General features: G+C 32.4%; 8 protein-coding genes and 1 long non-coding RNA gene across 11 annotated transcripts; 2 read left to right on the plus strand and 7 right to left on the minus strand.

Moving 5' to 3' along the window:
* Positions 1-1,882: 1,882 nt before the first annotated feature.
* On the minus strand, positions 1,883-3,608 carry LOC112539025 (uncharacterized). The gene is made up of 2 exons (XM_025161165.2): positions 2,785-3,608; positions 1,883-2,716 (listed from the first exon to the last, which is right to left on the minus strand). Exons 1-2 carry the CDS (start codon positions 3,421-3,423, stop codon positions 2,318-2,320), a joined length of 1,038 nt encoding a protein of 345 aa, XP_025016933.2. The 5' UTR covers positions 3,424-3,608; the 3' UTR covers positions 1,883-2,317.
* Positions 3,609-5,659: 2,051 nt separating this feature from the next.
* Positions 5,660-8,233, minus strand: LOC107367175 (zinc finger protein ubi-d4). The gene is made up of 4 exons (XM_015934860.3): positions 8,067-8,233; positions 6,790-7,598; positions 6,473-6,708; positions 5,660-6,398 (listed from the first exon to the last, which is right to left on the minus strand). The coding sequence occupies exons 1-4, from the start codon at positions 8,105-8,107 to the stop codon at positions 6,234-6,236; spliced, it is 1,251 nt and encodes a 416-aa protein (XP_015790346.1). The 5' UTR covers positions 8,108-8,233; the 3' UTR covers positions 5,660-6,233.
* A 234-nt stretch (positions 8,234-8,467) lies between these two features.
* Positions 8,468-10,452, plus strand: LOC107367188 (uncharacterized). Of its 2 annotated transcripts, XM_089269249.1 has the most exons (3): positions 8,468-8,610; positions 8,726-8,757; positions 9,036-10,452. In XM_089269249.1, exon 3 carries the CDS (start codon positions 9,268-9,270, stop codon positions 9,856-9,858), a length of 591 nt encoding a protein of 196 aa, XP_089125375.1. In that variant the 5' UTR covers positions 8,468-8,610; positions 8,726-8,757; positions 9,036-9,267; the 3' UTR covers positions 9,859-10,452. The 2 variants fall into 2 exon arrangements, with proteins under 2 accessions (XP_089125375.1, XP_015790355.2); XM_015934869.3 differs by lacking the exon at positions 8,726-8,757.
* On the minus strand, positions 9,907-13,097 carry LOC149094428 (uncharacterized). Its single transcript, XR_016199880.1, has 2 exons — positions 13,001-13,097; positions 9,907-10,120 (listed from the first exon to the last, which is right to left on the minus strand). It is a non-coding gene; the product is annotated as an uncharacterized LOC149094428 (long non-coding RNA).
* LOC107369378 (uncharacterized) lies at positions 11,347-13,172 on the plus strand. Its single transcript, XM_015937340.3, has 2 exons — positions 11,347-11,445; positions 11,915-13,172. The coding sequence occupies exon 2, from the start codon at positions 12,146-12,148 to the stop codon at positions 12,734-12,736; it is 591 nt and encodes a 196-aa protein (XP_015792826.2). The 5' UTR covers positions 11,347-11,445; positions 11,915-12,145; the 3' UTR covers positions 12,737-13,172.
* A 578-nt stretch (positions 13,173-13,750) lies between these two features.
* LOC107369251 (tyrosine-protein kinase CSK) lies at positions 13,751-15,763 on the minus strand. 2 transcript variants are annotated; one of them, XM_015937196.3, is made up of 3 exons: positions 15,375-15,763; positions 14,280-15,242; positions 13,751-14,098 (listed from the first exon to the last, which is right to left on the minus strand). In XM_015937196.3, the coding sequence occupies exons 1-3, from the start codon at positions 15,603-15,605 to the stop codon at positions 13,922-13,924; spliced, it is 1,371 nt and encodes a 456-aa protein (XP_015792682.1). In that variant the 5' UTR covers positions 15,606-15,763; the 3' UTR covers positions 13,751-13,921. The 2 variants fall into 2 exon arrangements, with proteins under 2 accessions (XP_015792682.1, XP_015792671.1); XM_015937185.3 differs by having other exon boundaries at positions 14,280-15,245.
* Positions 15,764-16,996: 1,233 nt separating this feature from the next.
* Positions 16,997-20,798, minus strand: LOC107367660 (uncharacterized). The gene is made up of 4 exons (XM_015935396.2): positions 20,441-20,798; positions 19,664-20,288; positions 17,614-19,452; positions 16,997-17,544 (listed from the first exon to the last, which is right to left on the minus strand). The coding sequence occupies exons 2-4, from the start codon at positions 20,249-20,251 to the stop codon at positions 17,443-17,445; spliced, it is 2,529 nt and encodes an 842-aa protein (XP_015790882.2). The 5' UTR covers positions 20,252-20,288; positions 20,441-20,798; the 3' UTR covers positions 16,997-17,442.
* A 1,010-nt stretch (positions 20,799-21,808) lies between these two features.
* Positions 21,809-23,999, minus strand: LOC107364849 (acetylcholinesterase-1). The gene has a single exon (XM_015932290.3). The coding sequence runs from the start codon at positions 23,793-23,795 to the stop codon at positions 22,110-22,112; it is 1,686 nt and encodes a 561-aa protein (XP_015787776.1). The 5' UTR covers positions 23,796-23,999; the 3' UTR covers positions 21,809-22,109.
* Positions 24,000-24,586: 587 nt separating this feature from the next.
* Positions 24,587-25,412, minus strand: LOC107364894 (U6 snRNA-associated Sm-like protein LSm7). The gene is made up of 2 exons (XM_015932342.3): positions 25,290-25,412; positions 24,587-25,174 (listed from the first exon to the last, which is right to left on the minus strand). Exons 1-2 carry the CDS (start codon positions 25,290-25,292, stop codon positions 24,839-24,841), a joined length of 339 nt encoding a protein of 112 aa, XP_015787828.1. The 5' UTR covers positions 25,293-25,412; the 3' UTR covers positions 24,587-24,838.
* Between the last annotated feature and the right edge of the window lie 862 nt (positions 25,413-26,274).

A 26,274-nucleotide genomic window follows, 5' to 3' on the forward strand; every position in this document is an offset into this window, starting at 1 on the left:
GTCATTTGAATAACATGAAAATTTATTGCATCAAATTTAGTTGGACAAGATGAATGTTAACTCGATGACCATGAAGGATGAAACGATTCAATGATGAGTACTAACCTGAGCTGATCTGTCAATCTTTGATAGGAAATTTCATAATGATTGATCAACATCATCAATTTATCATGATAACACCACACACCTTGTTGTGCACACACAATTGACTGGCTAACAGGATTATCAGTCCATCTCAATCGCTCATTTATCCCATTCATTGTTATCATCAAATTATTATAAATACTTTCTTATTTGCGATCAATCAGCTAATCAAACTGTAGACCAACTCGGCTTTATTCAAGTTATTATTAGTTTATTTACTTCTAATCACTTTTCATTCTTGATTCGGTTTCAACGGGATTTACCCAGAACATTATCATTATTAAAATGTTCAATAATGTTTGCATAAAAATCATCTTTAAAAGACGATTACTTTTCTCTCCTCTTGCTTTCCATGTTATTTGAAGGTAAAAAAACATTTAAGGACAAACTTTTGCAACTTTCATGAATTTCATTTAAATTAATTGTTGATTAATCATATTTTGTTGACCTATCAAGGCAACTCATACAAGTGAAAATGACAACCAAACAATCAACTAAACTCAATAGTTTACATGACATTTCACTGATCATTACTTAACAATTAACTGGACTTGATGCCAATAGCTCAACCATTGAGAAATGAATTCATTTTGTGAGAATTCATTTGAATAAGAAATCAATTGAATTGATGAATCTTAATTTTGATATTTCTGATTAACATTCACAGGAAAGTATGAATATCGAAGCTGTTAAGTTATTATTATTCATTGAATTTTAACCTTTCTTGGTTGATATTTCATTGTTACCTTGAAAACCTTTCCTTCTTCATTTAATTGTTTGTCTTGATCAACAGTGTTAATTAAATTAAAAGACAGAAACTACTTGCTGTTGATCAAATGTTGCTTTTAACAGGAAAATGTTATTCCAATGATTAATTTCAATGAGTGATAATGGCTTAATAAGGCCACCCGGCAAGACCCACTTTAGGTGTGTTTATTGTATTAATAAATACAATTAATAATTGCGATTGTATTCCTATAACACAGGCTTGGTTGTTCATGATCATCATGAATATGATGATGTAAATAAGACCAGAAGGAAATGATAATTTACATTTTAAACAAAAGATAATTGAATGTATAATGTTGATACAATTAAAAGAAACAACTTCATTAGGATTTAATCCAAAAATCAACCAATCAAATTCAATTCTGATCAACAATTATTCTATACGCACAACTAGATCATGATCTTGCCTCATTTCAATACCAAATTGAAGTGGATAATATCGCCTTTGATGGAAACCAATTTATCTATAGCAATTAGAACTCAGAATTGTTATGATTTGTCAATGTTCAATCAATAATGTTGGCTAACAATTAGATTGCAACAATAACTTGAATCCTAGAAGGTCATTTTGTTTTGGTTACTCTGTTAATCAAGGTTGAAAGTGAATTATAATTTTGGATGAAAATATTGGATTCGGGTAAAGTTAATTGTCTTCAATTTTGTATTATATTCAAGATAATCAACAATCATTTGACCAATAATCAAGGTTTTACAATAACATTATTTTATTTCCTTTCATTGGCTTCCCTTTTCCTTACCTTTTAATCAATATTGAGATTCATTTCCATGTAACCATTGATTATTGGTGGTTAGATGGTTAAATTGGTATTCGATTTTTCCATTGACCAACCAAACAAGTTGAATGACAATTTAAATAGTTGATTAATTTTCTTGTTCATTAGCTGTTTAACCAGTTGATTAGATTTGAATGAGCATGAAATTGTAATGAACACCATAAACTGGATTCACTTAATTTAATTTTGTGTCTCTTCCGTGATGACTTTACATTTGAATTTACATTTGCACTTGCATTTAACATTTGTTAATTTAACAACTGATTAATAGATGAACAAAAATCAAGAGTAAAAAGTGTTTTCTGTACAAGAAGAAGAAGAAAATCATTTTTTGGTTTAGTTATGGACATTACATGGTTGAGTTTTAATTTTACATGAAAAGATGAAAAGGTGAAGGAAGGAAGGAAGGTTTGGAAATGTTTGGAAAAGGTTAAAAAGGTGAAAATGATTTATTTAAATTGATGAGATTTGAGACCCGCAAATGAACCAAGTTGTTGATTAAGTTAAACAAGTGTGACAATTGAAATAAATAGATGATCAATATGGAGGATTGAATAAAGGATTGTGTTGGTGTTGAGATTATAATCAATCTAAAGATTAAGTGAATCACTAATTGGTTTAAGAGTTCGTCTCATGCAATAAGGTAAATGTTTAACCAGCAATTCATTTAGTCTTTGCTCTTCCCTTTTCAGGATCAACATTTCATCTTTTAAACTTGAATTGGTCAATTGCAATGTTTCAGATTCTTGACACAACTTGTAAACATGAACCTTCTTCTTGTTTCGACATTTGGTTGCGGCCACTTTATTTCGTTCTCGTCTTCGTCTTCGTCTTTCTTCATCTTCAGGATTCCCATACTTTTCATTTCGATACTCAATTGATCGATGGTGTGGATGATGAGTTTGATGGTGGTGATGATAATGATTAGGTATCTGATTTGAATTGAAATGGGAAACATTTTCATTCTTTATTTTATTGACAGATAAAACCTGAATGAAAAGACAACAAATTAACTCATTTGAATAAGAATTCTGATTTAAATAAATTATATTCTTACCTTTCGATTGTTTGATTGTTTAAGAGACAATCTTGAAGTTGATTTGTTTGTTAATTTCACATTGGCCTTTATACTTCCAATGTTATTATCATTGGTAAATGTCTTCCCAATATTAAGATCATTTTGATTTGAGTTTTGTTGTTGATCACAATAACTTGTTGCATTTGACTGATAATTGTTATAAACTTGTCCACTTTGATTGATATTATTGTTACTATCAGTTAATCCATAATTGTCCCACAATTCAGGTGAAGATGATTCAGATGAATAACATTTATTATTTGAACTTTCAATTGACAATTGATCACAATTAATGTGATAAGATGATTGTTCATTAATGTAATATTGAGAATAATTATAAGAATCAATTGGTTGATGATGATAATCTAAATGATGATAAGAACCACTATTTAAATGGTTAACTGAATCTGTTGGATAAAACATATTGAACACTGAATCATTTGGTATTGAAGTATTGCTTATTGTTGTTGCTGTTGTAGTTGCTGTTGTAGTTGGTATTGTTGGTTGTTGATCACAATTTGTTTGATTATAATTGAGTGATGAAGATGAAGATGATCCAGATAAACTGGTCAACTGATATGAATCACCTGGATTCCAACAAGTATAATCAGTTTGCATGATTCAACTGAAAACAAACAACTAATCCTTTCTTGTGATAATAACAACAACATTAAAGGCCATCCTATATCAAATCAACTATAAAATTCATTCACAATTCACTTTCACTTTCATTTTGATGATAAACTTTCTTTTAAATTCACTTGATTACTATTTAACAAACGAAACTCAAGGAGATCAACTGTTAACTCAACTGAAAATCATCTTCAACCACTTGTTACTTGTCCACCTTTACATTCATAGTGCTCACCATTTCCATCATAACTTTCTCTCTCTTTCTTCTTACTCTTCTTACTCTTCATCTCTCACTTTCTCATCATCATCATCATCATCTCACTCAAGTCAACCCCTTTCATATCTAATTGATTATTTGAATCTTTTATTCACCCTTTATTACTCATCCATTATCATTATAATCTTACACCGGAAATTCATGCCTATTTAGCCCTCAAGCAATCTTAACAAGTTCAATGCGTAATATTTCTGTCCATAAATAAGTTGGACATTGATAATTAATCTAGAAGTTTCATTGCATAAACTAGAAGCGATCATAACTGGTCGCAAACTCTTTTCACTTGTGAGTAAAATTCAATACACAAGCAAAAGAGTCGGATTTGCAAGAGTGAATTCTCACATGCATTAAACTTGAGCACCGTATATCAATAAATCTTTGTTATTCGATTCACATTTTATTAAAAGAAAGATCAATAAGTTTTCATCAAATTAATGATCCACTAATCGAAACTATCCAGTCAGAATTGAAATGGAATCAACCTAAATGAATTAGTCATTTTGGATTGCTGAAAACATTAACTTTGAAGTTTGCTATAACAAAGTATCATTCAATTGCGTGTGTCTATAAACTGATCTCTATGCAGCACTCGATTGATACTAAAAAGACACAATCAACACAATTGCCACATACATGCACAAATTGATAGACCTTTTAATGAAACTCATTTTCCTTTTATTTTAATGACGAACCAGAAAATTCACTTTACCACATGAAATAACGTTTTGTGTTGAGTTTCGTGAAAAAATCCGCTTCCATAAATGAACACAAAAGCTTTGCGAATTTCAACTTCGAACCCGATTTTTCGAGAACTGTTCATCATAGACCTATTTAAGTCGCACAAATAAATTCAGTTTTCATGTCTCTGCAGACCAAAAGAGTGTCAATTTTGTAAGCAATCTATTTTTACCAGTTTTTGCCCGTTTGTGTAAATTTGTTTATAAATGTGACAATTGTGTTGATACTGTAGCTTTGGGAATAAACTGATTCTGAGTTATCTTTAGATCTTGATTAGCTTGATCGTTAATAAGCATCATCATCAAGTATTGAGGTAGATGCATTCAATAAACTCAATCTACTTGCTTAGGGGCAAGTCCAACATGGCAAGTGAATGCAAATTTCTAGGAAAAAGCAATGAAAACCTCAAAAAAATAAAAGATCATGAAACCTTGTGGTTTAGGAGAGTGAAAATTTATGGTATAAATTGAAGTCTAATCGAGTCATTGATTTCGAATTAAGGTCATTTAGTGGAAATACATGAGTTTCAATGGTCCCAATGTTTAAGATTAACAGTAAAAATCTTTACGAATTAGATTTTTGGTTGGTAATAGCCATAAATTACAGTAGGATTTAAATAAAAGACGATGCTAACCTAAATGCCTGATATATTCCTGAAAACGACTTATGTAATATTTTTCAAGAGAAACCGCTATTGCTATATTAAAGGGTAATGAAGCAACAATAGTAATTAACATTGAAGGAATGAATCAGGAAAATGTTTAACATAATTTACATTAACTAATAAAATTGAAAATGAGTTCAATAACAAAGAAGCTAACATGTAAAATTTATGAAAACATAATTGAAACACTAATCTGTATAAGAATGGTGCTAAAAGAATCGTAAAAATATTTCGGAATAACTATGAGTAATCCACCAAATAGCTCTGTACTTTATTGCTTGTACTGCAAGGTCGTAGGACTCCTGTGGCATGAGTCCCCTGCTGTATCATCGTAATAACTGGAATAGAGTCAATGTTGTTCAACTTTTAAATAAATGATAGTTTTAGGTTCTTACTACAATTTGGATCTTTGATTTTTTTGTTGCATTCAATGTTAATAACAAGTTTTCAATTGTAACATTCAATTTACAAACGATTCTTAAGTTTCACTTCCGATTTCTTTCATAGCTTGAAAGAAATTTTCCGAAGAACCTGCTTCGGTATTGTTTTAAAGTTTAAATAATTTTTATTTTCAATATAATTTAGTGGCACAATAATTAAGAGAGGAAATAAAATTAAAAACTGTTATCTCGAGTTTAACAGGCATAGTGAGTATAAAAGCAATAAATAATGAACTTCTGTTCATTAATTTATAAGCTATAAATTATAAATAAGCAAACAAGATAAAAATTAGAGTTTGGTTTTTTTCTGAAAACCAATTTTCATTTCATGAAGTGACTGTTCATTGTTGAAAAGTTGAATTTTTGGCTAAGTATTTTAAATGATGGTGATGAAGTATGGCCCAAACTTGAATTTTTACATAAATTACAAGAAAATAATTAGGAAAGAAGAGCATAATTGTTTCATTGATGAGATTTTGATGAGTATTTTGGAAATTGTATTCACAAAGATGACGTTGAAGTTGGCAGATAAATTTCTGAGATTCGTATGTTCATGTGGCTGAATAAGCGTGACAATTGAGAAAAAATAGAGGATCAATATGGCACTGTTAATAAAATTGTGTTGGCGTTGCTTGAAATATTAATTTAAGGCATTCACAACCATTCTTCTCTATTTTCATGTTGAACTTGCATCAGGAGATTCTGTCTTGTTTTTTGACTTTTGATATTCTTCAATACACAAATGACAGCTCCATGATCCCTCTGGAGGCTCTGATAAAGGTGGAGTGAGACAATACATATGGTAACCACGATCGCAATCATCACAAAAAAGAAGTTGTTCCTGTTGATCAAGATGAATTGAAAAAATTAAGTTTTAAGCAAAGCGATGATAAAATAGTTTTAATTGATACTCACGTCATTGTCTGAAGTTCCACATAAGCCACATGATTTACATTCAATACACTGCCATCGATATTTTTGCACTGCAAGAATCATTTGAGCAGTAAATTGAAGACATGTTGGATGAGCAGATCTGCCACAATCAGAACAGGAAACCATTTTTTCGCGTGATCTACTTTTTTTGTTTTCTTCAGAGTCTCCTAGGCAGAAATCACAATAAGGACTTGGAGCAGCTGGGTTTCCACCTTTACCTGAAAAGATGTATTCTTATTATTAATAGTTCGAAGTAAACTGAAACACAGATCTGACACTTTTGTAAATTGAAATCTTACTTGATGATGATTGTTCTTGAGTATCATTCGCAGTAGACCCTTGAATTGGCTGATTTGAATTGTTACTATTGGATGATGGATTTCTGGCACGAGTGCAAGATTTTTCATTATTTTCATCTTCATCAATATTTGATAGAGGAGTACCACTTTTAGAGTTCTTGTCCCCATCAGATGAATTTTGATGACCATGAGCATAATGATAAGTCAAGCCAGGTCGAGTTTTGTAACGAGCATCGCAAAGATCACAAGCATATGGTTTATCAGCATCTTGCTGGTCCGATTGTCCTCTTTTACGTCTAGTTGTTTCTTTCCGTCTTCTTCTTCGTTTGATAGTAAATTCGTCATAATCATCACCGTCCGAAGCGGGTTCATCAAAATCTCCTTCAAATAAATCGATGCTATCCTCATACTCGGCATAATACCAAGCATCTTTCGAGCTTTCCACAAATTTGTCAGAACTATTCTCTGACTGCTCAGGCTTTGTTTGGACAGTTTCAGACCCATTATTATGAGATTCTCCACCATTCTTGTCAGAGGATTCATTGGTTCGATCACGGCAAAAGTAACTTTGGTTCAACAAATAGCCATGTCGTCTTTTTTTCCAACTTTTAGCTGGGTATGTGTACAGTTGACCATAAGTCAAACCAGGCATTCTTTGCCATTTTTGCATCCAAAGGTAACAATCTTTTTGAGCAACACCAGTTTGAGCATCAATAAAAGGTAAACGAGTTTTTCGATCGCCAACCAATTGATTGTTATATTTTGACGAGTTTTCAATGGCATCTCTATATGAAATTTCATTAAGCGCTCTTTTTGTTCAAATGGAAAAACAAAACAATATCAACATCCGATTAGAAAAATTAATGAATTTGTAAGAATAAAATGTTACACTTAGAAACAACCAAATTTACATTGAAAAACCCCATGTAGATACGAATAAAATTTTTAATCATATTGAAAAAAAACTATTCATTTGATTAAAAACCATGCCATAATGAGTAAAAGGTTTGATCGAAGTATAAACAACCTTTTCAGCTGGCATTTGAATAATTTGAAAATCTTAACATAAATCAACATAATTATATTGGTCGATTTGCAATTGAGTGACAAATTGTCAATGAAATTCTGGTCGAATGTCGGTTTTATGTTGAACAATTTAAGCGATGTTTTTTTTCATTTCATTCATCGGTTTTTCTGTTCCAATTTGGCTGTTCCAAAGTGAAACTGTCAAGTCAAGAGCTTAGCCTGTTATAAACAAAGAAAAATTGTTTACTTACTTTTCAATCTTTTGAATAGTGTGCGGCCTTAAATAAGCCATTACCTGGTGATCAAGTATTACCAATAATCGATCGGATAGTTATCAATAACTATTAATAACACATAATTTATAACAGTTGAAAGAAAAGGAGAATTTCATTTGAAAAGTGAATAATATTCACTGAATATTATTACTGATTATTCAATCGTTAGATGGCAGTTCTAAAGGGCCGGTTAAGCCGGTCTTATCCAATCAAAAAAGAGTTTCTGATGCCCGCCATTTTGCTATTCACTTGGTTTAAATCGATAAAGGAAAGTTAGTTCAACATCCAGATGAAGAGGGCGGTAAAGAGCATTACATAAGCATTGAATAATATTTTTCGTTACTTCTCAGCAGAGGCATTACAATCGGACTATTGAACTACTGGTACATGCTAACTACATTGTATTCTTTGTTTTATCAATTGTTGCCGTAATTCCAATTCAACTCTTTCGTTAAAGTTAATTATTACTGTTAATTCGTTATTAATTTTTTTTGTACTTATAAAATATCAATTAACCAAGGTGAGATTTTATATATTCTTCATAATTTTGGAAGTGATAAATCCAATTAACATCCTATTTTGTTGGTTGAAATTGTGTCTGGTTCCTAACCTCTTTCAAGCCTCTTTCTTTTTAGAATATTGTGGATGCTGGTTAATACTGTATAATGTAATGGCCTTCTTCTTACAATTTCTTTAGTCTGTTCATTTTTCCCTTTCATCCATTCACTAAGGTTTTTTTTCAGAACTTTTTCCCCCCTGTCACTGACTTTGATTCATTTATTCTTTCTTATAATAGTATCTCTTTCTCTACCACATCTTACCTTATACCGTGTGACTTGTGTTTTTTAAATGTGGTCCTGCCTTTTTACCTTCAACAATCTCAAATCCTTTGGATTACTCAAATTAAGTGCTTCTTTTTTCTACTCTGTTTTTTCATATCTACAGGTTGTCCATCTTCCATTACTGTGACTTCAATATCAACATAAAGCAGCTTTAAAACAAAATTACCTCAAAAACTCACTAATTCTCACAAGGCGCAGCTTATTGTCCATTATCATCCACCAAATTCCATCAAGATTTATAAATACTTATATATATCTATCGTTATAAATTACATACCATTTTATCATATTCATTATTGTTAGTAGGATTATACTAAAGTTGACATAATTTAATCATGCCACAAACAAGAAGCAAGAGAACCGCTACTCCAGTTAAAGACGGACAAATTGATGGTGATGCCATTGAAATTAAAAAGAGTAAAATTGAAAACAATGACTCGGTCGAAGAAGTCTCCGCGTCTACAGAAGCTATCAAAACCAATAATGAAGCTGAAGTAACCAATGGAAAATCTGAAGCTGTTTCTGAAAGTAAACCTGAAGTCGAGGAAGCTGTCGAAAAGAAAACATCCAATGGAACATCTGAGGCAGTAGCTGAAAATGGTGAAGCTAATGGTGACCACTCCGAAGCTAAACCTGAAGTTAAAGAAGATTTAGTCGAAAGCAGTGAATCTGAAAAAGTAGAGAAAGTAGAGAAAGTAGATGGTAAAGTTGAAGAATCAGCAGTGTCAGCAGAAGCTACCTCAAATGAAGCTAATGAAGTAAAACCAGAAGCTGAGGCTGAAAAGAAAGAAGAAACAGTTGCTGAAACAACCACTGTCGAAAGTACTGAAGCAGTTAGTAAACCTGAGGAAGTTGCTGTAAGCGATGACCAAAAGAAGCCAGCTGAAACAGTTGAAGAGCCAAGTGAAGCTGTTTCATCAAATTAACATTAAGCTGATAAGCGATCTATAAAACCCATTGTTTTCATCTAAATCCACCTTCGACGTATAAATTTACTCTCTATTCTATCTTCAAACTCTCCATTTGAACAAAAAAATTTTCCGAATACAGTTCCTTCATTTCCATTTTTTTCTTTATAATTGTCTAAATTACCGTTGTCATACAATCTCAGTTTATTTACCATTTCTTAAATGAAAAAAGAAAAAGGAAACAAAACTTAAACCAAATCCACGTGGATCAAGCAAAAAACTCAATGCAATCCTTATTTTCCAGCGTTAAACAAAGCTGTTTCAGAGTTGTCCAAAAATTTTCAAAGCTATTGGAATAGTCAGATCTCGTCCGAGCAACACCAAATGCATTACTCTGGTCAGAGGATATATTGATTCGATTATGGACATGACTTTAACTTCGACATAGTAATAATAATAGTAACATCTTTTTGCTTATGTCTATATAAGTAAACAATTTTCTATGCGTTGTAATACACATTCTTTGTCATTTCGATGTTAACACCTCTGATTATTACAGTTTGAGCGTCAATAAAGTTTAAACGAGTTTTCCGACCGTTAAATGATTTTCAATCCAACGTTGTTTCATTGATACTTCAGTTTGCTATTTCTCTGTTCATCTTTTTAGCGCGCTATTATGAATCAATCACTCATGAAACTCAAACCTTTTCAAATTATTCTATACTGAAAATGTTAGAGAATCGTCTTAATTGTAATAAACAATTTTTACCAAAGATTAGGGTTTACTCTTGAATTTTTACAGCACAACTGTTATCTTAAATCGGAAAATGATTGCTTTCCAGTCTTTTGAAAGCAATACGGGTTTGGTGTGGGTGAGTGATAGCAAAATACCGGTTATCCACCAGGTATTCTTGATAAATATCAAATAACAATAATTGTCAGAAGCGGAAAGATGGTCAGTAAATTGGCTAATTTCAAAGCAATGAGATAATGATAGTTACTTTTCGTTTTTGAAAAGCGAGCGAAGGAGACTTTAAATTTTAAAACGAGTCATGGCTGAAAAGTCGAATTAGTCTAACTTTAGGTAATAAAGATTTACTAAACAAAATCAAATGAGATAATTAGTTGAAATCGGAAAAGGTTACTTTTGTGATTATTCACAATCATTTAATTAGAATAGTTTAAAATGTGTTCATGTTAGGTTCTGACCACATTCACGCCTGATTTATAGTGTTTGCTGATTTAGAAATTTGAGGGCAAAGGTTTAAGTACTTACCGCATCTACTTTTTATCAACTAATCAAACCTCATTAAAAGTTAACAATTTTAATTATTACAGTTTTAGTTTAATGATAAAAACATGTAAAATAGCGAGAAAAACCGGAAAAGAATAATTTACTCGTTAGATGGCAGTAGAAAAGGCCGGCACGACGCCGGTTCTGTCCAATCAGAGATAAGCTTCTGCTACCCGCCATTTTGCTCACAGTTTTCTTCCATACTCTTGAACCAGCAATTCTTTGTTAAATCAAGTCTACAGTTAAATTTAATAATTACCGTTTAATTACAATTAACTGGTTTTATATTTATTAAAATTCAACTAATCAAGGTGAGATTTCATGAAATGTGTATAATTTTGGAAGTGATAAATCTAATTAACATCCTATTTTGTTGGTTAAAATTGTGTCTGGTTCCTCTCCCTCTTTCACGTCTCTTTTACTTTTCTTTCCTTTTATAATGCAGTGTAGTTATGCTGAGTTTATACTGAATACTCTACAATGTAGAGGCAATATGGAAGCCTTTTCTTTCTTTTTCTCCCCATTTTTTATAAGTAATCATTTTTCCCTTTCATCCATTCACTAAGGTTTTTTTTCAGAACTTTTTCCCCCCTGTCACTGACTTTGATTCATTTATTCTTTCTTATAATAGTATCTCTTTCTCTACCACATCTTACCTTATACCGTGTGACTTGTGTTTTTTAAATGTGGTCCTGCCTTTTTACCTTCAACAATCTCAAATCCTTTGGATTACTCAAATTAAGTGCTTCTTTTTTCTACTCTGTTTTTTCATATCTACAGGTTGTCCATCTTCCATTACTGTGACTTCAATATCAACATAAAGCAGCTTTAAAACAAATTACCTCAAAAACTCACTAATTCTCACAAGGCGCAGCTTATTGTCCATTATCATCCACCAAATTCCATCAAGATATATACATACTTATATATATCTATCGTTATAAATTACATACCATTTTATCATATTCATTATTGTTAGTAGGATTATACTAAAGTTGACATAATTTAATCATGCCACAAACAAGAAGCAAGAGAACCGCTACTCCAGTTAAAGACGGACAAATTGATGGTGATGCCATTGAAATTAAAAAGAGTAAAATTGAAAACAATGACTCTGTCGAAGAAGTCTCCGCGTCTACAGAAGCTATCAAAACCAATAATGAAGCTGAAGTAACCAATGGAAAATCTGAAGCTGTTTCTGAAAGTAAACCTGAAGTCGAGGAAGCCGTCGAAAAGAAAACATCCAATGGAACATCTGAGGCAGTAGCTGAAAATGGTGAAGCTAATGGTGACCACTCCGAAGCTAAACCTGAAGTTAAAGAAGATTTAGTCGAAAGCAGTGAATCTGATAAAGTAGAGAAAGTAGAGAAAGTAGATGGCAAAGTTGAAGAATCAGCAGTGTCAGCAGAAGCTACCTCAAATGAAGCTAATGAAGTAAAACCAGAAGCTGAGGCTGAAAAGAAAGAAGAAACAGTTGCTGAAACAACCACAGTCGAAAGTACTGAAGCAGTTAGTAAACCTGAGGAAGTTGCTGTTAGCGATGACCAAAAGAAGCCAGCTGAAACAGTTGAAGAACCAAGTGAAGCTGTTTCATCAAATTAACATTAAGCTGATAAGCGATCTATAAAACCCATTGTTTTCATCTAAATCCACCTTCGACGTATAAATTTACTCTCTATTCTATCTTCAAACTCTCCATTTGAACAAAAAAAAAATTTTCCGAATACAGTTCCTTCATTTCCATTTTTTTCTTTATAATTGTCTAAATTACCGTTGTCATACAATCTCAGTTTATTTACCATTTCTTAAATGAAAAGAAAAAGGAAACAAAACTTAAACCAAATCCACGTGGATCAAGCAAAAAACAATACCTTCAACTTAACATTTACCAAGAAATAACGACCAAAAAAGTATACTTGGGAAACAGCAAAGGCAAATTTTTCAATAAGTCATTTTCAACAACTGTTTGAAACTGTATTGCATTCGAAGACTTTCTGTAACCCGTTTAAATAAATAATAAAGAGACATTTTCCTGGTACATAAGTTCTTTTTCCTTATAATTTATGCTGTTCAATTTCATCCAAATTATCAATCAATTAATCAAAATTATTTCCTTTTAAAGTAACATACCGGTTACCTTTTCTTTCTCATTTCTGGCGCTACCATCGATCCAAACAAAATCATCTGCTATTGATAATTATAACCAATATTTGAACCGTTGTCAATTGGAACAATCTATGAATTGTATTTACATAATTATACAAATATCTTATCAATATCTCATTAAATTGCAGAATTGTCAAACATTGGAAGTAAATTGGAAATTGTTCATTTTGAATAAATTAATCTAGAAAAGTCACAAACTATTTGTCACCAATCAAAGTACATGTTATCCTAACTAATTAATGTGAATATCTTTATTTGGTTCAACTCATTCTGACGTATTGTTAAATTCATGGTGATGAGATGTAAGTTTTTTGAATGTTAGATTTTTTGGAATATTATTTCAAGCTTAAATATAGAAAAGAGAAAAATATTGGTATGATTGAAACTTTTTGATGATTTTTACTAGTTTATGATGGGTCCAATAATTGAATGAATAATTTATCAAATATGTAGAGAAAAAAGTGTAAACAGTTGGAATTTAATAGTTTCATCTTTTCAATTGGTATGTAATGAGTAGAAAAATAAATGATTATGTGTATTTAATACAGTATGAGTTGGCTGTTTTTTCCATTCTTTTCTCTTTCCTTTCAAAAAAAAGTTGAATGAAATATTGTGAACAATTTATACAGCCAAGGTTTTGAGATGTTCCAATTTTTTCAGTATCAGGGCAAAAGTAGGTCGTTTGTCGGGATCAAGGTCCCACGATTGTTTCATTATTTCATATATTTCTGATGGACATCCTTCCGGTGCTTCCATTTTGTATCCTTTTTCAACATGTTTGACAACATCATCCAACGGCTGTGCCAATATAGAAATAAATTTAATATTAATCAAATTGAAATAAACAATATGGAATGAGCGTGATAGAGAAAAGATTAGATAGTTCATAAGAAAAAAATTTCTTCCAAAATCAAGGTTGAGACAAGAAAACAAGATATGAGAAAATGTTTTCAACAAATCTGAGATTAACAATACTCACAATGCGAGGATATGGAACCCGACCAAATGAATAAATTTCCCACAGAAGAATACCAAAGCTCCATACATCCGATTTGTTAGAAAATTTATTGTACCTTAATGCTTCCGGAGCTGTCCATTTGATGGGAAATTTTTCTCCCCGAAGGCTGAACGATTCTTCCCTAGCCAAACCGAAATCACATACTTTAGCAATTCCATCTTCGGAAATGAGAACATTACGTGCAGCCAAATCACGGTGAACGACATGCTTTGACTCAAGGTATGCCATTCCAGCACAGGTATGGGTAGCGAAATTGATTTGATCTTTTTTATTAACGTGTAATCGACCTCGGGATCGTAAATAGTCAACCAGGGATCCTTTGGCCATATATTCAGTGACAAGGCAAATAGAGGGACCGTCAAACACAACGCCCATAAGTTGGACCAGATTTGGATGTCGAAGTGATGTCATTAATGAAGCCTCGGCGAGAAAATTTTGCGCTGCTTTACAAGAATCTTTCAATATTTTAACTGCAACTTTCTGTCCACGATAATATGCAAGACGTACATCTCCAAATTCACCGCGTCCCAAAACTTCTCTAACTTCACCAAAATCAAGGTCTTCTACCGGCATAGCCCATCCAGCTTTTTCAAATGCAGAAAATTCAAGTCCTCCTCTTTTAGGAACTGACATTCGTAAACGAGTACACAAACCATCAGCATCCTTGTGATAATGTTCAACTAACTCAGACAACTTGTCAAAATATTCCTCTTCATCAATCGTCACTTTGTTATCCTTGAATATTACCCTATAATGTTCAACTTTGTTGTTAAAGCAAACACAGAGAGTGTAGTCTCCAGGAAAATTAGTGCTTTCTCGAACAAGAAACAATCCATCCTCTCGAGGTTGCAATAAACTTTCGGCTTCTTCTCGTTTGATCTTTCCATGAAACCAAGGCATGGCATTTAATTTGACTTCATGTCGCTGCTTCGATTGCGTATAAGGAAGAGGAAAAAAGAGATAAGATAAAACAGGAAAACAAGAAAGGGTTTGGTTAGATATTTTGTTATAATCACAGGAATTGCAAATAAACAAAATGACAGGACTGATACTTACAGTTAAGCCGTCGTTAAGGCTTCCGACAGGACTAAAATCGTTGTGAACTATTGGCGCACAGTCATTATTATCGTCTGATATTATGGAGAAAAGCTCTCTTGACATTCCTTCTGGTTTCATCTTTTTCATTTTTTGCCTCTGCACATCTCCTTGTTGATTGGATGCTGGTGTTGATGATGGTGATTGGTGTGGTGAACCCATGCCACCCATTATATCCCAAACGTCGGACATGTTCTGTTTAATACACCACAAAAATCGTTTGAGATACACAATTAATAAAAACAAGTGAGGGATGAACGAAAACTATGAAGATTAAGAGATGATTGTAGCTCAATAAAAAAAGTTTTTGAAGACATTTCACATTACGTACATACAGTCAACCCTCTCAAAGTTAGACTTACAGTTTGTTAGTGAGAATAGCAAATGGTCTATTTTGCAGTCAAGTATGCGTATTTTAACCAAAGATCAACCTTTCAGGTAAACCAGAAAGTTTTAAACCTCTGACAGTAATTATATTTCAAACGATAGATAAAATGGTAATTTTTTCAGCTGTTAATGATCAATCAATATTTGCTCTTTTATTTACACCTAATTTCATAATGAAAATATTGATCAAGACACTTTAATTTTGGTTTAATTAAATGCTCTTTTGCAACTTTTCACAACAAAAATGTAAATAAAAACAGTTTCAGAGTCATCTAGCGATTATTTAAACGTCGTACATTTATTGTAACACGAGAAGGTTTATCAATAAAATTGTAATTATATTTCGAGGCTCTTCATTATCCAGTTTATTCAACTATTTTATAATCTATGAGAATATCCTTTGAGGAATCATTTTTTTCATTACATTTCAAATTGCAAACACAACACTAGACAAAATTGAAGCTGATAAGCAAGACGAAACAATAAAGAGTAGCAACAGTTCAGTTGACCATTTGCTCGAACAATTTGCAAATTATGAAAAAACGCCGATTCTCATCAATATCCTGATAACAGGATTTTGTCTCTTACTACTCTTATTAAGGGAAAGTCGGTTAATTAAGCTCATACTGATGATGATGATAGAAACAGGGTCATCAGTTTTTACCCAAAATAGTTTATTTACGAATTTCAAGCGACATGGAAAGAAAGATGATAAATACGAGATGAGAAGATCCAATGAATTTGATTTCAATTAGGTTGACCCGAGACTGAGGAAAGTAAAATATGATGCAATAGAAAGTTCCCTATTATAAATTATTCATATCTATCGATTATTCATTGATGAAAGTTATCTCCCAATAAACCTACATGTGAGATGAATTTTATGTTCATCGAATCAAATTTATCGAGAGAAAAGTGAAACTTGAATCATTCAGCAATAAGATCTTTTGCGCACCTAATCAGAGCTAATCATCATTTTGTAGGTATTCATTGAAACCATAAAAAATAATGATTTAATATCCTAATCTTTAGTTGTTGGATGGTTTTCATTTCGACAAATTGAATATTTTGTAGAACAATTCAAAACTCTCAGTTTCTCAACATGCTAATCGTATTCATTTGAAAGAGTAACTCAATACTTTGAAACCAAAAAACTTATACTGTGCGAATGAATGAAAAATTGAAGAAAACAATCATTGCGTCAAGAAATTTCAACATTATAAATAAATTACAAGATGAATTGGACCAATAGTTTTTAGGAGATAATTAACATAAGTATTATTATTAATATTATCATTAATATAGTTATTATCATTATCATTATTCAAAATTTGAGATGAAAAAGTGTTTGTTGTTTTCCTAGTGATTCATATGTCTTGACGTTGGGTTTATAAATTGGTTTGCAGCTTGTCCTAAAGCCAAAATAATCATTATGATCATTTGTTGGTTCTTTTTGTATTTGCGGGGACGAAGTTTAACCAATAATCTGGAAAGATAAAAAATGGCAAGGTTGATCTAGTATTTTTTTAACTATGGCCAAAAACTTGTTGTGTAATTAAATAATGTGTAAATATGAGGCACTGAAAAAGGTTGAGAAGGCTTCAAATCCAGCAATTCATTTTTCCATTCGTCAAAAATCTTCTCAAGATTCCATTGTACCTGTGACACTAGAAAAGCTTGGGTAGTATGCAAAAATGAAAGCCAATGATAGTATAATCAAAGGGACAATTGCACAGATGGATGCCTGAGAAAAGAAGAGAAACGGGAAAATTAGTAAAAATTGACATAAATAAAATATGAATTGTAAACTAACCGTTCGATTTTGATAAGCAACGAGATCATATTCATGTTTTAAGGTGGTCAGCTCATCTTTTAATTTGTGATTGTCTGCCTTATATTGTTCAGATAGAGATTTAAGTTCTGCGACTTCTTGCTCATATTTTTCCAAAAGATCGGAATCAACCAAAAGACTAGATTCATTAATATTAGTTGTATTTTCGTCAAGCAAGCATTGAGTGTCGGTTGCAACATCATTGACAGTTGTCGATGAAATTTCAATTTCATTTGGCACAATATTGTTATTTTCAGAAACGGCATCATCTTTAAGAGAACAAGGTTCTTCCATTATTACTTCGGGTTTAGTGTCATTTGTTATCACAGACAACATCGAAATTTCGTCTGAATTAGTTGAGCCATCTAAAGACCTGTCGTCACTTGATTCTTTTCGAACTAACGAATTTTCATCAGTCATTTCTTTAGATATATCTTCAGTACATTTGCTTTCATCGTTAATGTGATTTGTTACTTCCGATTCTTCATCGACAACTTTCTCTTCTGTAGCTTGAGTGGACGGAAAATAGTTAGTAGAAATTTCAGACTCAACATCCAGCTTTTCAGTCTCAGGCTGAGAAGAGTAGCTTTCTGATAAGCCTTCATCAGGAAGATTTTCAGATTGTAGTGTCTGGTCTGAAATTTCAGATGCTGACAAATCACTGGAATGGATTGACTGCGAAGTATTTGCGTCATCTAGCTTTTCAATGATTGTTTCATCAGTAATAATGTCGTTATGGAAAAGTGCCGTCACTTCATTTTCAGATGGAATCTCGGTTGATGAAACTGTTTCCTCAATATTATTCAGTCCGGTGGACGTACAATGAGTCATAGTTTCATCTAGACTTGAAAATTTATTTAAATCATAGCTAGTGAAATGGTCTTCCATATTTAATTTTGTATTTTCCTCGGGACTGCTGTGCTCAAATGGATCTGTCACTTTATTATAATCAATTTGATTATCAATAACCCCGTTCTCTTTAGGTTTTTTGTTTCCTTCATCTTCAGTTATTTTGGTCGATAATCTCAAGTCATTGGAAATATTTTCGAATGCTTTTGCCAAAGATTTGTATTTATCTTGCATCTCTTGTAACTCTTTGAATTGTTTATCATGTTCCTCGGCTAACTTCTTCATTTCATCCAATAATGAGTCACATGTATCTTTATAATGATCACGCTGTTCTTCAGAAGAGCTCAGCGCTATTTGTAACTCATAATTTTTGGATATAACCAGTAACTTTTCTTGTAAAGCTTTCTGGATTGCATCTTTGGCTTTTGATTCGTATCTTTCTCGATCTTCTTGAAGGTTCATGACTTCTTTCCAAAGGTGAAGAATTACTTCATCAGGCCTGTTGAGGTCCGAATCAAGAAGAGATTTTAGTTTCATTTGTAAAGACTCAATACGACTTAAAAGTATATCCTCTTCAACCATAGATTTCCAACTTTGTTCAGAAGATGCTTGAGCCTTTTGCAATATTGTACTCAGGTTTATTAATTTATTACGTAGAATTTCTTCCCTTTGGCGTGCCTCTTGTAACCAGCTAGAAAGTTGAAGCAAGTTAAAATACTTTACATTTGAATTAAGACCGTGTAAGGCTATCCCTTCACTTGGTTTAGCCTCTGATCCATCAGCATGATAAAGCTTAAGCGTTGCAGATATACAAGGAATTGTTAAATATTTCGAGCTCTCTGTAACATCCACACCAAACTGTACATGATCACCGGAGAAGATTTCTTTGGGCAAGGAGGTCTCATTAGAGTTACTCAAACGAACATTATTCACAAAAGTGCCATTGGAACTTCCCGTGTCTTGAAGGTAAAACTGTAATGAAAAAAAACGGAAACCATTAGAACAGTATACTAAAATAAATTAACTATCGATTCTGAGTTATAGTCTATTATTGGTATTTTATCATTGATGCATTCGATTAACTATTGAAAGATAAGTTGAGTTGAGTCAAGGTGGATGAAGAATGAGACAGTGATGCATTCCGAATGGATCGGAACGTGAGAGATAAGCAAAGAATACTAACCTTGTTTTTTTCATAATAGAGAAGAGCATGGTTACGAGACAATACTTTACAATCAAAAATCCCATTTATTTGAAGTGGTCTACACTTGCCAACAGCTCTACCAATTTTTACAGGCTCATTAAGATTAAGACTTCTATCTTGAAACTGAGCTTTATTCTTACAGATGAGAACTGCTTTTGGATAAGGTGATTTTTTAGCCTCTGAGTCCGGATATTTATAGGATGGTGCAATAGGCGATTCAAGATTGTAACGTTTGATTCTTGACTTTGGGCTTGAGAACTCGAGACACTGGGGTATGAGAGATGCAGTAGGCATTTGTAAAGCAGCAATAGGAGCATCCGATGGTAAAGAAACTGGTATTGATGGCGATGATTTCAATGTATCAGTTGAATTTGTATCAGTTGTGGGTGGTGAGTAAGCAAGAGGTGACAATGATAATGGAGATGGAGGCTGTGTCGATGATGATGATGGCGGTGAAAAAGCATCTAGAAGATCATCTCTTCCCTGCATATTAGACATTCTCTCGGCATTCTGGGCTTGAGTCAGTTTGATAAATGCCTGATGTTTTGTTTTGGCGTAATAGCTCATATCATATCATGGAGTCACTCTAGTACAGCCATTGGATCTATTAAAATAGAAAAAAAACCAAATACATTTATGTCAGAGGTCTTTTATGTTAAACTATGATTTTCAATGATGTGTGATGATACATGAAGAGAACTGTTTTCAAGCAAAATTATAACAGAATGAAACAAGCGCATCAAAAATATGGTTTACCTTTAAGACTCTCACTACATTGGGTCAAATTGATAATAGTATTGTTATTGTTGGTGGAACCATGGTAGAAATATTTTTGTTTTGATAACAGAATAGTGTTTACAAAATTAAACCTAGAATGAAAGATAGAAATAAACACAAACAAAACCAAAAGGCAAAAATGAAGGTTGTTGTTTGATTAATATATTTAGCAACTGTCCATGGTGTTGATGAGGATGAGAAGTTTAAAGGTGAATAGATGACAAGGAAACGGATGATGAAGATGATTAAGACGATGGAGATGATTATGATAAACTGGTAATGATTTAAAGATGATGATGATGATGAAGATGAAGAAAAAGTTGAAAGTAGAAATGAAGAAAAGAAAGAGAAAGATACAACTATTCTGTCTAATGAACACTTAGCCTTAGCCTAAGCTTCCCTCTTTTGGATGAAGATGAAACAAGATTCTCTCTTCAGATTGAAGCTATTTATTTCACTAATGCATTAATATTTTATGATCTTCAGCAAATCTGGATCACATGTAGCATTTGAACAAATTTTTAGACTGAAATGGATGAAAAATTGCTTGTTTTCGTTATGTTAAGTTGAAACTGTTTAACACTGCATTCGTAGATAGCATAGCATAGTTACTTGAGATTAAATCTTTTCAAATGATAGACTGGATTTTCAAAATTGAACTATTTTTTTCAACCCATTTACCACACAATCAACTGAATGCTGATAAAAATTTTTCCGATGAGTGTTTGGTGAATCGTAGAAATACTCATGAAACAATTTGCTTCAACCAATTCAATATAGTAAGTGTTTCATAGTGGACTGATTGACAAACAATTTGGCTGTTAATTAAAAAGTCATCTATTATTTCAATATAGCATAACTCATGATAGAATCTAATAATTGATGAAAGAATAATGTTTCTTTGAACAGCCATTCTCGAGATATTGAGGCTCAAAGTTTTAAGGCCACTGGCCAAAATAAAGAGAGCTGTTGGTAAATGCGCACCAACAATTTTTATCCAGCTCTTATGGTCATAGCGCAAGGTGCAACCGAAAATCGAAGAGATCTATTGTATAGAAACAGAAAAGATTATTTCCCGAAATAAGTGCATTTTCTGGTTGAGCACAAAGAAACCAACCAGAAAAATTATTTTGATAAAAAATCTGTACAAAAGGCAATATAAGTTCAAACTTCGACCTCGATTTTCTCGAAAACTATGGGTCGGAGAAAATTTTTAATAGCCTTAACTCAATTTTATGCCCCTGCAAACCCACAAGCCAGTGCTCTTAACTCGAAGGAAAAATTTTTTGATACACTCCTTTAAGCTTTAAAATTGGAAGATTACAGGTGACAAGTTGGAAGGAGTAATTATCGTAATGACAAACAATACCTTTATCAAATATAATTTCATTGATGAAACCAGCTTATCAAAATTTGCTGATAATACATATCAATTAATTGAACTCTTATTACAGATAAGTGATAAACAATTTTAACCAGAAAGTAGCGCAGCATCCAATTTGAAACAATCGAGGACTTAGTATTTTATTAAGCCCTTGATTGCCAACTCAAATTAATAAAACAGCTAATAAACCAGTTTTTAACACCAGAGACCTTGAAGCATAAATTATTTTTTAATGTCCATCTATACTGACTCTAATTCAAAAAATTAAAAGTCATTTCCATAGACTATTTGCTTCCAAATTTCACAGTGGAAATATCTTTCATCAAATTTGGTTGAGTTTATCTGTTTGGTTGGATTTACTTCGAGTTGATGAGGTAAGATTTTACCAGTATGACTTTGCCTAATGTACGGAGACCAGTTAAGTTTACCACTATGAACAAATTGTTTCCAAATAGAGATAATTTGTTCAGTTTGAATAACGTCTTCTTCTGTGACTTTTTTCTTGAGAAGTAATGGGGTACCAAATACATAAAGCAAATCAAGGCCATGTCTTGGTCCAAAGTTGCTGTTGAAAATCAGTTGAGGTTCCATGGAGCTGAAAATTGGACTTGCATAAGTATATTCTAGAGTATAAACAGTATTTGTGTCCATAGTTTTCTCGGCAAACCAAATTGAAGGACATCGGATAAAGAGATCGCCCAGGGCATGAACAGTTGCTTTCTCTGCGTCAAATGAATTTAGGTTGTCAAGTAAACCCGAGAAATATGTTTCGTCAGTCAATTTGACAGCTTCTGATGAATGAAGACGATTTACTGTTGTTTTGAGAGCTTCTCGAAAACCTTTACTTTTATCATACCGCATGTGGGCCAAAATAACGGACCCTTCATCAACCAAGGTTGTGACAAGGATTGGAAACCCAGATGGAAATGAACCAGATAAAAGACGACGATCTGCGTCGGCTTGTGAAAATTCACCTGTATCTACTAAACATCTTGGTGCTCCATGAACGCTGCTGTGTTCTGTTTCCTCACTCATGTAAGCTTCCATGAGGCTTTCGGGTGTAGCCGATCGAAGACATGATAAAATTTCTGGTTTAGATAAATGGTTAATGGATTCATCAGGTGAACAACCTAGAAATTTGGAAATCTTTCCCGATCTTATCAAAGCTGCACCAATATCTTCATTCAAACTAGTTTTTGTAGCTCCACTTTGTAAGATCATTTGTTGGAAGAGTGGACGATTTTTTTGTCTCATAAACTGCAAAGCTACAGAGATTGATCCAGCTGATTCACCTGAGAGTGTTATCCTGCTTGGATCACCACCAAAATATTTAATATTATCTGAGATCCATTCTAAAGCCAAAGCCTGATCTTCCAATGGTAAATTGCCAGGAGCTTCATCTGAATTGGTAAATAGACAACCAAACACTCCGAGACGATATCTTACAAGAACAACAACGAAATCACCTAAAGCTGAAAGTAATTCTCCATCTGATATTCGAGGATCTCGAGCACCATCAAGTATAAAAGCTCCGCCATGGATGTAAACAAGAACAGGTTTCAATTGGTCTGAGCTTAGATCAGCAGGCGACCAAATATTTAAAATCAAACAATCCTCTGTTTCGTTTACTTTAAAAGGTGAGGTAATAGCCAGATACTTGGCTGGCATAGAGTAGCAAACTCGAGAGTTGCGAACTGCTTTGTAAACTTCATTGGATTTCTTTGTTATCGGAATAGGCTTACGAAAACGGTTGTCTCCGATTGGTGGTTCAGCATAAGGTATATTGTAAAAAACATTCAATTTAACACCTTGAACTGTTTTCTGGACTCCTTTGATTTGTCCTGTGGATATGCTAACAATTGGATCTGCACATTTTACCAAAACTGGTTCATAGAAACAGATTAAAATAAAACTGATTATTAATTCAGGGATATGAAGGGAAAACAACATGATGATTAGGAGCGGTGGCAACAGATGACCAAAGAGATACGCGATCAATCTATTGCTATGGTTGAATAGACTAGTGACTAACAAACCTTGTTTTAAATCTGGCTTGGTGTCCTTGCCATGAAGCAAACCAAACAAAGAAAAGTAGAAAGACCTGTTACATCTGATGCGTTAGTGAGAAGGAAAAAACGATTAAAAAGAGTCTCTGGTGTTTAATCATGTAATCCAAAGAGTTATACTCTTTGATGTAATCATTGTATTATCTCATAGTAAACTAATATAAAATCTAGATCAAATGAAAAAACGCTTGAAATTATTTGTCACAATTGATTGTTATCAATAATAAACTTGAAACATTTATCAACTTCTTGAGCCAATTCTACACCAAGTTAGTTCGTATCAAAGGGTTACTCTTTGGTTCTTATTTTTTAGAATTGATTATGATAGTTGGAATGAAATGGAAGGGGTAAATTGAATAGAAATACCAAATTGCCTTTACCATTCTAATTAACTTTTGATTACTTTATGACTATTTCAGTCAAGTAAAAAAGAGTTGAGGCTCTTGTTTATTCCTGTCAAGTCACAACTAAATATTATGTTATAGCAAATACAAGGAAACAATGCAATTTTCCTTTTGATTATTTTCCCTTCAATTAGTTAAGTTTTTATGATCATTGCTTTTTACTGGTTCCAGAAATGATTTGGACATACTAGGCACAATTTAACAAAAAGTTGGGATAAAATGACTTTTGATTCACATTGAGAAAACAATGATTAATCTAAAATTTAGACTGTTTGTAAGATTTATAGCTTTTTATTAAGGATATAAAAAGTATGAACAGTTTTCGAGTCATCAGCGTAAATTTAAGAAAATATTAAAATTTTTAGTAGAAAATTCAAATTGAACAAAACTTGTACTTAGCTCATACTTTTAACAGAAAATTTTGTAAAATTTAAGATTGACAACTAATTCAACTGGAAACAACGATTGAATTTTAAATGAAATTTTACCTAACTGTTGAGGAATATGATCATTAGTATATTGATCAGTTTGAAATGAATGGATTTGGTATTTGTTCCATTCCATCAACTGGACAAATGACAACTACAGATGGACCTTTGCAAACAATTAATCCAAGTTCCCTAGTGTTTTCCGTGATTTTTAGAGGATCCTCTGGATCTCTTAAAAATTCTTTAGTGTTGTCCAGAACTAGATTAAGTAGAGGATCAAAGCCTTTCAATATACCAATAGCTTCCCGGCCTCCTTGAAATTTAACTCTCATAGGTTTATTCATGAATTTAGACAGATCAACGATTGACTCCTTTTTCCTTGGTAAAGCGGGTCCACTTTTACCGTCACCAGTTTTGATTGCCGTGCCTTCCTTTACAATATGAACGAAAATAATTTATCGAAAATCAATTCATAGTAAACAAAGAGAAAAGACTTAACACATCGTACAATAATCGAGAAAAAACATGATAAATAATAATACATACCATGATAAATTTAAGAAATATTTCCGCAAGAGCACATAAATTAAACAATATTAAAGTAAACGGATAAACTAAATGTAAGGCAAAGGCAATTATTAATTATTAGTTAACTACAATTTGTAATTCGATTTAAAAATAAACAAAATCATTCAAATTCACATGTTACCAACGGTTTCCACTAGAGAACACTTTTGGGGGGCTTTTTGAATTAGAAAAAATGAAATGGATCAGGATACATGTGAACAACCAGGCTTATCAATTAAGACAAATTCAGTATTTGCTTTAGTTTCAACAAATTTGCATCATTTTTTGGAGAACTAGCTATGGATCTGAACATGTTCTCTTAATTTGGTATTATTTGATAATATAATAAGATATTATTATAAAATGAATCTTTCCTGGTTAAGAATAAGTGATGGATGAAACCCATTTTCAATATATTTTTTATATTTTCTTACATTTTCTTGTTAGTTTAATATTAACAACAGCAACAACAGCTTAATTGATAGGGCAAATGCATATTCAGTGACAACTGTTTTACCGGCAGAAGTTTGAGCAGCAACAAATTCATTCTTTTTTCTTCCAGGCAGATAATTGCATGTTTTTGAAATATATCAAGTTCAATGGATATGTGAATGCTGGTGATGGTATTCACTCTGAAAATGGTGGTAACTCTCGATCAGCGTCTAATATTTCTGCTATTTCAGTTGATTTAAAAACACAGTCTGCTTTTAAGGTAAATTTTTCACCAAAGAGATACAACTGATGCCATTCTGGTTGTATTGTGGTTTCAGTTGCTCTATTCGTTACAGAAATACTTAATGGTAGATTTATAGGATTGAAACTTAATCATGTTGAAAATTTATCACTATTACTCGCTTATTAGAAAATAATAATTTGAGTCTAAAGTTTTAGACCAACTCAAAGTTTACAGAAATTGTTCAACTTCAACATATTTATTTACATTGTTTATTCAACTTTTTAGATT

Source organism: Tetranychus urticae, chromosome 1, assembly GCF_039701765.1.
Source record: "Tetranychus urticae isolate SD_2017Ah chromosome 1, NJAU_TeUrti_SD_1.0, whole genome shotgun sequence".
Lineage (NCBI taxonomy): Eukaryota > Metazoa > Arthropoda > Arachnida > Trombidiformes > Tetranychidae > Tetranychus > Tetranychus urticae.

Bases quoted from the DNA above. Each gene is read 5' to 3' on its own strand.
- LOC112539025 (XM_025161165.2), bottom strand. From the start codon at position 3,423: ATGCAAACTGATTATACTTGTTGGAATCCAGGTGATTCATATCAGTTG. The intron at 2,717-2,784 runs GTAAGAATATAA...CTTTTCATTCAG, and splicing joins AACAATCAAACAATCGAAAG to GTTTTATCTGTCAATAAAAT.
- LOC107367175 (XM_015934860.3), bottom strand. From the start codon at position 8,107: ATGGCTTATTTAAGGCCGCACACTATTCAAAAGATTGAAAA. The intron at 6,709-6,789 runs GTAAGATTTCAA...ACATCTTTTCAG, and splicing joins TCAAGAACAATCATCATCAA to GTAAAGGTGGAAACCCAGCT. The intron at 6,399-6,472 runs GTGAGTATCAAT...CTTGATCAACAG, and splicing joins GTGGAACTTCAGACAATGAC to GAACAACTTCTTTTTTGTGA.
- LOC107367188 (XM_089269249.1), top strand. From the start codon at position 9,268: ATGCCACAAACAAGAAGCAAGAGAACCGCTACTCCAGTTAAAGACGGA.
- LOC107369378 (XM_015937340.3), top strand. From the start codon at position 12,146: ATGCCACAAACAAGAAGCAAGAGAACCGCTACTCCAGTTAAAGACGGA.
- LOC107369251 (XM_015937185.3), bottom strand. From the start codon at position 15,605: ATGTCCGACGTTTGGGATATAATGGGTGGCATGGGTTCACCACACCAA. The intron at 15,246-15,374 runs GTAAGTATCAGT...ACGCAATCGAAG, and splicing joins GCCTTAACGACGGCTTAACT to CAGCGACATGAAGTCAAATT. The intron at 14,099-14,279 runs GTGAGTATTGTT...ATATTGGCACAG, and splicing joins GGGTTCCATATCCTCGCATT to CCGTTGGATGATGTTGTCAA.
- LOC107367660 (XM_015935396.2), bottom strand. From the start codon at position 20,251: ATGAGCTATTACGCCAAAACAAAACATCAGGCATTTATCAAACTGACT. The intron at 19,453-19,663 runs GTTAGTATTCTT...TTTTCATTACAG, and splicing joins TCTATTATGAAAAAAACAAG to TTTTACCTTCAAGACACGGG. The intron at 17,545-17,613 runs GTTAGTTTACAA...TTCTTTTCTCAG, and splicing joins TTGCTTATCAAAATCGAACG to GCATCCATCTGTGCAATTGT.
- LOC107364849 (XM_015932290.3), bottom strand. From the start codon at position 23,795: ATGTTGTTTTCCCTTCATATCCCTGAATTAATAATCAGTTTTATTTTA.